The following is a 12,035-nucleotide window of genomic DNA, read 5'->3' on the forward strand; positions in this document are numbered from 1 at the left end:
TTGGATTAGATGCTCTGGCACAAATGCACCTTGCAAAGGATTAATAATCTTACCCATAACCACTTTCAGTCTACTAGTTATAACTTTATAAATAATCTTATAAAGAGTAGAACATAAACTAACATGTCTAAAGTGATTTGCGCAAGAAGGGTTGTCAATGTTAGGAATGAGCTCTAAAAAAGTATGATTAATTTACCATAGTGAAAAAAGGCTTGGACCATACGAATAACTGAATTGCCAATCATGGTCCAGTATTTTTGAAAGAAGAAGGGAGGGAACCCATCTGGGCCTCGGGATTTGTCTGGAAGATCAAAAATAGCACTTTTAATTTCTTCCCCCATCACCGGTTCTATGAGAAAAGCGTTATCCTCTAAAGAAATAAGTGGTGAGATCAATTCAAAATCAACATTACTATTGAATGAGCATCTATGGTTAGAGAGGAAGCGTTGGCAAAATTCAAACATTATAGCAATTGCAATTTCTGTCAGGGATGAAATAATATTGTTATTATGCAAAGTGAACTCTGTGATTTGATTTTTATTACGCCAAATAGAAGCATGCGCATGAAAGTAGCTAGTACTGGCATCGCCTTGCTTGAGATAGTTAGTCTTGCTTTTCTGTTTCCAATATTCATGATTGAAATAGATAAGTTTACTCCTTTTTTGCAAAAGAAGATCTTGCTTATTAAGCAGCGCCAAATTTAGCTGGTCTAAAATTAACTCTGTTTGAATATCAGATAGTTTTCGATCAAGATTGCGAAGTTGACGAAAAGTGTTCCCAAATTGGGTGAGGTTCCATATTTTCGTCTTAGCTTTGAGGAGTTTACATTTGTTTACTAACCGAAACATGTGAGAGCCATCAAATTTATTACACCATATTTTTTTTAACTAAAAAGTCATAATCTTTACGAGAGCACCATATTTTTTAAAATCGAAAAGACGGAGCTCTTGAATTATTATAATTAGAAAAATCCAGAGAAATACAGCAGTGGTACGACGAGGGAAAATTATGGTGATGGACTTTAGCTTGGGGGAATTTAGCTAACCAAGAGATACTCACAATGGCTCTATCAAGCTGTTCTAAAATGTTGTGTTCCCCTCCCTTTTTTTTCCTCCAGGTGAAGCAAGTCCCGGTGAAGGGTATTTCAGCACAACTAACTTGCAAAAAAAAAGTGGACAAAATAACAGTTCTAGCAATAGATAAATTCCCCCCCCCCCCAAATTAATCTTGGGGACTGCCAATTTCGTTAAAATCCCCCTTAATTATAAATGAGGTGGAGATTGAATTTACATAAAAAGTGAGTTCATGCCAAAAATCTGGTTTATGTTCTTGCCTTGCAGGACCACACTAGTAGAATAAATGCTTATTGCTGCAGTCATTAAGTGGGCCTATTGCGGCGGTTTTGGCCGCGCAGCAATTAAGGGGGCAGCAATAGGTAATTAATATCTTGCTGCGGTTTTTGACCGTGGTAATATTTGAACATATTGTTGCGGTTTCTACCCAAAATTGCAGCAATATGTATTTTTTTAATATTAAAAACACAGGTCAATTGCTGCGGTTCCTTCCCAAAATCGCAGTAATAGACGCAGGGCAGGAAAAAAAAAATCATTTCTCTAGACGTAAATTTTTAATAGTTATAATGTAATTATATATAATATAAATATAGTTACAACAATCCACTATGACAAATTTGAGAAAAACAAACTAAGAAACATATTAAAACTAAAAAACTAAGAAACTGACATGTATAGAAACTGAAATGCATGTACAGAAACTTAAAAAAAAAAAAAAAATATGGATGAGATTATTTAAAGAAAATACAAAAAGCCTACAAAAAGATTTAAAAACGAAAAAAAAGAACGAATAAATCAAACGAGAAAAAGAAAAAGAACTGTTGGCGACGGTAGGAACGAACGAACTGGAGTTCGAAGTGGAAGTCTCTCGCTGATGGCGCCGGTACAATCGAAACCTACCGCTTCAAATCACGAAGATGGAGGTTTGTTCTTGCCAAAGCGCGAAGATGGCGCTTCAAATCGCGTGAATTCGTTACTCAGATTCGAAGATGGAGTTTGAGAGAAACCCAGTAGAAAGCGCGAAGATGCCTTCAGCGCCGAAGAGGAGAGAGAGAGGAGAGAGGAGCCACGGTTAATCGACATAATTAATTAACAAAAGACATACATTGACAGGGGGGCTAAAAAGAGATTAATTTCTTTTCCTCTTCAGTGCTGAAGAGGCATCACCACTCTCCATGTCCTCATCCATGCGCCTAATAGAGCCAGGCTGAGATGCGAGAATAACTGGGCGAGATGGATATTTGCTCAATATGCCTCATAATAGAGCTATCAAAATGGACAGAATGGAAAGAGTTTTCAGCAAAAGAGTTCAGATCACCCAGACCACGAGAACCAGCATGTTCAAGTAGAAAAGTAGTATCATCATTCTTCTCATAAGGAGAAGAGAGAAAAGCATGGTTACTATCCCCCTGGGGAATCAATCTCTGGGTAGATGTTTCCAGCACACAGGGACAAAAGACAGATAAAGGAGCAGGAGAGCAAACCGGGGAGAGGTTTCATCAGCCACTTCAATCTCAAGGACAGCTAGCTCAAATTGGTGGAGGGGCACAAGAGGAGCCAAAATAGTAGCCTCATCATCAGAGGACTCATCAGAAGTAATTGGATGAGCTACTATCAACTTACCTTGTCCCTTCCCATACACAGGAGGAGGGGGGAGATTACCTGTTGCACCCTTACCAGCCACAACACCTTCCTTAATGATAATGCCCCTCCCAGTAGGAGTAGGTAAAATACCATCTGATTTTGATTTAGGCACATTCTTGAAAGAGGGTGGAGGGGGGTTAAACACAGATTTGTTAATGTGCTTGGACTTTCCATGGACCACTCTTGCTTGCTCAGCAGTTGAATATGCATTTCTTGTCCAGCAGCCTTAGCCATTGACATAAAAAGATCTTTTTGTTTAGGATTCTTCAATAATTGCACAGTAATTTTTTTTTTTTTTTTGGAGAATTCAAAAGAGGGAAGCAATCACATGGGCAACCTCACCACAGAAGGAGCATCCCATAGAAAAATCCTCATAATAAATGACATAACCATGAACAAAATCACCAACACGATAGATTTCAGCAAATTCAAGGAGAGGGGATTGGATATTAACTCTCACACACTCTAGCAAAACGAATTTTGTTTCTAAGTAAAGAACTTTGATCCAGCTTGATTAAGGCCCCAATATCATTAGCAACTAACAAATATGCAACAGAACTAAAATTTAAGAGCTCGGTTGGAAGGCGAAGAATTTTTACCCATAAGTCAACCCATTAATTTCTTCAAGGTATGGATCGATCAAAAAAGCATTTCCCAGGTTGAAGAACACAGAAGATCACCTTTGATATGCCAAGGACGAAGAGACTAAAAGAGAGCAAGATACTGAGGATTTGCAAATTATTTAAAATAAAATTTATTTGTGCTAAGATACGTAATTCCTTAAATAACTAATCGTAGTTGTTTAAAAAGGAAGAACAAAAATGACACTCTCCCATATTCCTAGGCTTTGTTTCCAAATCAAAGTGTCTAATGACAGTGGTTCAATATTTTTAGCTTAATGCCTTCAATGAACAATGTGAAGCACTTTTCAAAATGCCAGCTGAATATATTAGTAATCTTCCTGCCAATGTAAACATCTTGAAACTGTACATTTATTCTCGCTTAACTTTCGTTCTCATACTAATTTCATATAACCCATAAATTCCAAGTCCTTATACATTTACATTTGCTTGCTAGGCCTTGACCACTATCTTCGATGAATTGATGGCAAAAAGCTTTTATATCTAGAAATAGGGTCGGATCTTCTAAGGGTCCGCTAAGGCTCCATTTCAAAAAAACACTTCAAAAACATGTGGAATACCTACAAGTCAGCAACAAGTTCCGGTTTACATAACTATTTAAAATTGTTATGTATTTTGTTTTGTATAAATAAAGTGCATATCTAAACCTAACTTTCATGCTTTGCCCAATACACCTCAAACAACAAGTAGAAGCACTGCCCCTAATTATAAAATAATCATCTTCACTAGGGGAAAAAACATAAAGGGCTGCGCAGGAAGGGCTGCGCTTTTCGTAAAAGCGCAGCCCTACTAGTGAAGGGTTGTGCTTTTTTAATAAAGCGCAGCCCTTCTGTAGGTAAGAAGGCCTGTGCTTTTCAAAAAAGCGCAGCCCTTCCTGAAAAATTTGAAATTTCGGAATTGCGGGCTTTGAAATATTGAGCGGGGATTCGTCAAATATATTATCCCTCATTCTCTCTCCTCTCTCACGTCCCTCATTATTCCTTTTCTCCTTCTCTCTCATCCTCTCTTCTCTCTCCTCCTCTCTTCTCTCTCAAAAACTCCCATAAACATTTGCGACAAAAACCTTGAAATGATTTGCACTAAACATGGCGACGGAGTCCGATTGCCTATTGTGATACATTTTCGGAAGCGGAACGGGCCAATGAGTCAAACTCACCGCTATGCCGTGACGTTTAGGCTTTTTAAGCCATCCGAATTCGTTTAAGCCTCCAAATACCCATTTTAAGTTTTTCCGAAAATTTTTTTCCCTTAAATTATGTATTTGGGTTTTGTTTTATGTATTTAAACATTATTAGGTTGTAGTTCTTGTATTTTCAGATCTATAATGTTCTTGTATACTTCTCTTTGTTTATATATTTTGATTAATGTTCTTGTATACTTCTCTTTGTTTTGATTAATGTTCTTGTATACTTCTCTTTGTTTTGATTAATGTTCTTGTATACTTCTCTTTGTTTATTTTGATTAATGTTATTCTTGTATACTTCTCTTTGTTTATTTTGATTAATGTTCTTGTATACTTCTCTTTGTATATGATTTCTTGTATTTTCATCTTTGTTTTGATTAATGTTCTTGTATACTTATTGTATACTTCTCTTTGTATATTAGTTTTTGTTCCTTTTTTTCATTTTCGTTTCATTCTTTTTATTGTTTTGGATTTAGTATTTTCGTTTCGTTTCTCTTCTCTTCTGTTTAATTTCAGAAAATGTGAGATTATGAGTAAAAAAATGTCAAAAAAAAAATTTTTTTAATTTTTTTTTTTTGGTAGGAAGGGTTGCGCTAGTTAGGAAAAAGCGCAGCCCTTCTAGCTCAGAAGGGCTGCGCTTTTTCCTAACTAGCGCAGCCCTTCTGGGCTAGAAGGGCTGCGCTTTTTCCTAACTAGCGCAGCCCTTCTAGCTTAAGGGCTGCGCTTTTCTAGCGCAGCCCTAGCGCAGCCCTACTTAAAAAGTGAAGGGCTGCGACTGAAATGGTTGCTGAAGCGCAGCCCTACATGCCTTTTTTAGCGCAGCCCTTCTTCATTTTTCCAAAAGAGCTTGCTAATTGAATCCAACATACTTTGGATATCGCAATTACACTATTTTTGGGTGTGTGGTGCAATAACTAGTATATGTAAATATGTTTTATGTTCCTTAAATAGTGCCAAGGGAACGGTTTCAAACCGTAATCAACAAGCCTCAAACTGTGTTCCTAAGTATACAACAAACTTCAAACCATCCATGTATATGCAAACTATTAATCCTAATTAAGATACAAATTATGAGGTGGTCCTATATATAAGCACTTAGAACTATGTACTCATGAGTCATGAACATATTTTTTTTTTTTTGCATATTTCTCAAATATTTTGATCAAATGACCAAAATATAAAATGTGCATTTATGAAATGTGTAGAAGTAAAATGTGCAAAGAAATGTACTAATGTAGTAAATATCTATTATATAAGCTAAGGGGGGAGTAATGGTGTCCCCCTTTGAATTTACATATTCACCCCTCCACAACATAAAACCATTACACACATAAACATACCAAAAAAAAAAATTCTACCAAATCTCTATTAAATCCAATCAACTCATATAATTGTTAATCACATAAACTTGCCAATAAAAAAGATTCAATCAAATTTAAATTTAGATTCAATCAACTAAAAAATTCGTAATTAAGAACTTACTAAAAATTAATATTATGGACAATAAAAAAAAATGGCATTCTCATTACAATACAAAGACAACTCATATACAAAATTAATCACAAATACAAACTTCAAAAAAAATCAGTTTCTTCATTACTTGGATATGCAATTTCATCATTTATAGTTACTTTAAAATGTTTTTAGATACTATTTGTAAGTATTTAAATACTTCTTACTCACTCACCAAATAAAAGTGAACGTAGATACGTACTTTCATAATTTATTTTTTCATTACTTTTAACACCGAGTAATAGTTATGCCTAAAATGTCACCGCTCGTATAGCATGCAGAAAAAGCTAGTACTACCTGGTAAAGGAGAGTCCTAATTATCGACTCCGTATACACAAAGTCTTAAAAAAGACGGTCTCACGTTAGTCTTAACGTGAGACCTGACCAGCCCAAGAGATATATATTCTTAGAAAACGAATCGCGCCTTAGAAATTCTCACGATAATATTTTAGCGAATTAGTTAATATTTTTGGCGAATTAGTTAAGTATTTTAGCACAATAGTTTAGAGCTGGTAATCTTTATGTAGACTTCCATTGTTTTTTAGTTGACATATTTAATACATTAGTTACTGTTGTTTTATAGTTAGTTAAGATTAACTGAGCATTATTTTGGTTTCTAATATAAACGATGAAACAACTTTTTTACAAATCTAAAATGTCAAATACAAAAGACAACCTGAAAAAATAACTTAAAACAACCTAGCATTTGGAGTAATTATTGTACCAATTTCAGTTTGGTTCTTGGGATTTTTTTTTTTTAGTCTTCTCAAAATGACTTTTCTTTCTTGCGAATTCCTCTCTTTGTTTTTGAACCATAGTGGTATAAAATAACCAATTTAGTTATACTTGATGAGTATCGTTCTTGTATGATTGATTTTGTAGTTAAGACTTTGTTTATAATTGCAAATTATTTTTGTAGACTTCTTGGAGTGTCTTTCTTGCATATTCATTATCTTGACTTTTGAGATTAGATTGTATAACTAATTTTCTCGCGCTTTCATATCGCCATGGGTTACATTGGTTTATCTATTCATTTCTCATTTGCACACTTTCCTTTTTACATATCTAATCCACCTTTTGCACAAATACTTATGTGCTATTTTTGTGATTGAAAGCATGGGCATGATTCTCAAGGCATGAAAATACAACCATAGCTGCGTTACTATTACTTCATATTATTTAACTATTGAGAATAAATTAATAACTAATAACATTTAGGTATTAGTTATGTTTTTCAAATAAAAAGTTAAACTTTCAAATGCAAAAGTTAAGTTTTTGGTACCAAAAGTGATCTGATCTGTTTCTTCAAAGTTTTTGCAAGTGCAAGGTATCATCTAACAATGGGCAGTATATATTAACCTTTGTGATAAATATGTGTCAAACTCTTCTTTCACTTCAAATATGATAAACATCTTATCGGGTGAAAAAACAAAGTGTTTGTGGACATTGTCATTGCAGACTCATTCTCAAATATTTTACTTACATCCAAATTAGACATCAAATGCATGTTGTATGCTGAGAATGTAGGAGGAAAACAATACATGTTTTAGGGCGTCTCGATGGATTCGAGAAGAAAGAGGGAATGTTTATGTGTGATACTTAAGTTAGGGTCAATAAAATGCATTATAATCTGGAATATATGACATAACATATTACTCCAGCGCTTAACTAATATACTTCAATGCTTAACTAATTCATCCAGAAGCAATTTAAGGCTAGCATAACTAATAGGTGCAAGCGCTTAACTAATTCTACTGCTGGTTTCATGCACGTGTGTGATGTCAGCATGAAATTAGCAATCTCACGTTAACACTACTAACGTGCGTGAGACCGTCTCTCCAAAAACGGACTCTTCCATATATATTAATTTTGGTAAACTACTTGCTGCATTAGAAAATGTTTCCTTCTTCAATCTCATGAAATGATCTTAACAACTGATGTGAACCGAAAAAAATTACATAGAATTGTATACTATATGTGGTTCCATTAATACATTTCAAGTAAATTAAAATCAAATTATTGAGCTGCTACTGTTATCCCTAAGTTCTTGTTCTTCCATGGTATCACACAGCACCTTACCTCTCGTCTCAGGCAAACAAAGAACCAAAAACCCACAAACAAGAACTGTAATTCCAAACACCCCATAACTATACATCTTGTTTTGCCTCCCTAGTAGAATCAACACCGGGTCAAAAACCGAGCCAAAGATCATCGCCTGCCTCACGAGCGATGAGGCCGAGTTTCTAACACAAGTGGGAAAGAGCTCCACTGTATACATTAATACTAGATTGTACGCCATGCAGGCGCAAAATAGAGACACCAGCTCTAGGCTGATAAGTAAACCCTGATGAATATGTTTTCCTACTACCGAAAATACAATGCTTGTTACTCCACTTATCACGCAGAAGCCGAGCAATGAGATCCTTCTGTTGCATCTTGGAACCCAATAGAGGAATGTTAGCAGATAAGATACTAAAGACAATAATGCACTGAATGTTGAGGTCAAGTAGATATTGAATCCTAAGTTTCCAACACCTAAAAACATGCCAAAGTACATAAGTCCTATGCCAAAAGCTAGAAACATGGATGCTAATAATCTTTTGACAGCCCATCTTTTTTTGATTAGTATCTTGATGGATTCAAACGAACTAGTATTGTTTGGCCCCTCTTGTAGATTAGCCATGTTGTTTATGATCACGGTCGAGTAAACTTGACTAGTACTCGATCCTAGTTTTCTTAAGACGGCTATGGATTCCTTGGTTAGTCCTTGCATGAACAACCATCTTGGGGACTCTAAGACGAAGAAATAACACAATAGTGAGCATACAATTCCTGGAATAGAAGTCCATAGATATAAGTTTCTCCAAGAAGAATCCTTAGTTAGATATGCAATACCCGTTAGTATAAATATTCCAAGTGAAAAATGGATGAATCCGACCATAGCCACTTGTGACCTCCATCGCTTGCCAACTCTTTCTGTCAACAAAACCAGCGTAGAGATGGCAAGCGGAGCGCGACCAGCCCCACTCAGGAAACGAAACACTGAATACACCCAAAAATTTGGAGCAAATGAAGAAGCAAGTGCACCAAGGGACATAACAAGAGATGAAAAGCATAGGAGATTCTTTCGCCCAAGTGATGAATCGCCGAGTGTGGCTAGTACCAACCCACCTAATAAGCAGCCTACAAAGTAGCAAGTGGTTGGGAAGCCGGTGATGAAGGAACTAGCACATTCGAGATCCCACTCGGATATGATCGAAGTGTGCACGTTGAGTGAATCCCAAGCCCATTCACTCTTCGAGAGGCGGCATATGTTCGAGTTATTATTGGAACTACAGGAGATGTTGCTGTTACTATTACTATTAGTATTACTACCTGTGCAATGCCATGTTGGTTGAGCATGAGCAAAGATACTGATGTATGTTTGCTGGCTATCAAACAATGGTGGTAGCGACGTAAGGATGGCTTGTAAGATCTGAGTCGCGTTAATGCGTCCAATACTCTGCTCAATCATGTCGTCTATGGACACTGAAGGTAGGATTTGATCTTGTCTTGCGGCCTCTTCCACAGGTCGTGCCACATTTTGCTCCATTGCTGTAGTAAAGTTGAGTAACGATATATGAATGTTACCCTGCAATTTAAAGTTTATTAGTAAGGTTAGAATAAAGAGATTATCATAATTCATATGATAATTAAAATGGACATTAGACTTCTTTTCATCAACTGTATTGTACCTGTGTGTCTTAAAGTGCTCTATTGCTGTAAGTTCCTTGAGAAGTTAGAAATCTGTTGTTTTATAGCCAAGTAGTAGCAAGGTGAACAGCTTTTTTTTTTTTCTTTTTTTCAATAAAGTTATTGTTTTTATTACAGTGGAAAAAAATTTCAATAATTAACTAATTATTCCTTGGTCACACATGCCCTACCAAAAAAAAAAATACAAAGTATAAAAAGACCTCTATCGATCAACAAGTTGTTATATGTTCTCACCTCTTTTTGCCAACAACCTTGCTAAAAACTGTTTTTTTACTAATCACGCGATTATTCACAAGAAGTTTCTCAATACAATTATACAAAGAAGACTTTCCAAACTAGTGAAGTACTTTCCAAAAATATTTTTTTAAAAGAGAAATTTCATTATATTAAAGGTCAAACGGCATCTACAATAGATATTAGAGAAAAATAAGATATAATTAAACAAGGTTAAATTAAATTCGTTTTCGAAAAAACTATAATGAATTAACCAAATCGAGCAATACAGGCGTGCAGCATTAACGGCTAAAATGTCAGTTTCTGCTTCTTTTTGGCCCACTTTCATATATTAATTATAGTGGTCCCCAATTTCTCAACTCCCAATTCTTATCAAATTTAAATTAAATTAAAAATTAAAAACCAATTAATTCTGAAAACTATCAATTTCTCTCTCCTTCCTTTCCCAATTCTCGCGCTTAAATTTTTTTTTACCTCACTCTCACTGACTACTGAGTCGCTGCACACTGCCCAGACGCCCAGATTTCACCGCCGTCTGCCGCACTGCACCGTACCGGCACCGCAGCCTCCGACCAGCCTGCATCTGGCAGCCATCGCCCATCAGGTACGTATTATTGTAAAACTATTTATAGAATTTAAATTTTAATTCTTTTGCATTACTTATTTCCTACTTCCTAAATTGTATATTTAAAATCTTATTTGGTTTATATTAATTGTAATATTTGCATATATGTGTGATGTGTGAATTTTCGAATTTGAAGGTGTGATAAGTGATTGATGCATTTGGTTAGTTTGTTGTTTATTTTTTTTGTGAATGTTGAAATTGTGAGATGTAAATTTGTATAAATTAGGTACTTAGGTAGTGTTAATTAATTTATAATTTTCTATGATGATTTAGTTTCTTTATTATGGTAATTTATTGATTGATTTTCATATAGTTTAATAGTTAGTTCATGTGTTAACTTGTATTAAATAATGAATATAGGAAACCATGAGTGATACACCTAGATCAAAAAAATCAAAGGCAATGGGAAAACAATCCGATCTTCGACAATTTATATTCAAGAAAATGAAATCTTTTTTGTGACCCCTCGATTTTGAAATCTTGACTCCGCCACTAATGATAGCCCCTAAACAAAGAGTAGGGGAGGTTAGAGTTTTAGAGAAAAAAAGAAGAGAGGAGGAAGCTAGGGTTTTATTTTTCCAAAATACTTCCTAGCGTGTTTGCATTTGGTAGAACACCGTAAGGAAAATATTAGTTAAATCTACTAAACTCCAAAACAAAATCCAACCCACGCACTTTTTTGTTTTCTCAGAGTATGTAACAAAACGCACAAGAAAGTAGACCAAACAAGTCTGTTAAAATTCTACAAATCTGAAACTATTTTTAACAACATAATATGGGTTAAAGAGATATCAAAATCTGAAAATACAGCCTCCTTCACTACTTTAGGCCTATTCTCTTCGACATAAAACGATTGAACTGAATTGAACTGAATTGGACTGAATTAAACTGAACTGAGCTGAAGTGAACTGATTACAACTGAACTAATTGCAACTGAACTGAATTGAACTAAACTGAATTAAATTATAACTAACAGTAGTGATAATATAATATAAAATTATTTAATTAATAATAAATTCATAATAATGATTTATTAATAATAATAAGTTAGTATAAATAAAATAATAATAAATTATTTTAATAAATTATTAAATAATAATAATAAATTATTTTGAGATAGATGGAGTATTCCGTAATAAACTAATAAATTAATAACTTGACAAACAAAATTAGAATATCGAAATATAGAATATACTTTATCACCCAACGCTTAAAAAGAATGTTACAAATTTAATAGGATGTGTACATTATTTTTAACAATTCTCAATTTGAAAAAAAATACAAACTACATACATGCAATGCTAAAGCTAAATTAAATACTTATCACTATGGATAGTGTACGACAACAAATAACTATGGATCTTCAATTT

The 12,035-nt window shown here is 34.6% G+C and overlaps 1 protein-coding gene across 1 annotated transcript; it reads right to left on the bottom strand.

Moving 5' to 3' along the window:
- Nucleotides 1–8,064: 8,064 nt before the first annotated feature.
- LOC130590041 (organic cation/carnitine transporter 3-like) lies at nucleotides 8,065–9,950 on the bottom strand. The gene has a single exon (XM_057391917.1). The coding sequence runs from the start codon at nucleotides 9,736–9,738 to the stop codon at nucleotides 8,065–8,067; it is 1,674 nt and encodes a 557-aa protein (XP_057247900.1). The 5' UTR covers nucleotides 9,739–9,950.
- Between the last annotated feature and the right edge of the window lie 2,085 nt (nucleotides 9,951–12,035).

The sequence above is a fragment of the Beta vulgaris genome, chromosome 9 (genome assembly GCF_026745355.1).
Source record: "Beta vulgaris subsp. vulgaris cultivar EL10 chromosome 9, EL10.2, whole genome shotgun sequence".
NCBI classification, from domain to species: domain Eukaryota; kingdom Viridiplantae; phylum Streptophyta; class Magnoliopsida; order Caryophyllales; family Amaranthaceae; genus Beta; species Beta vulgaris.

Coding starts and splice junctions, on each gene's coding strand:
- LOC130590041 (XM_057391917.1), bottom strand. CDS start 9,738: ATGAATTATGATAATCTCTTTATTCTAACCTTACTAATAAACTTTAAA.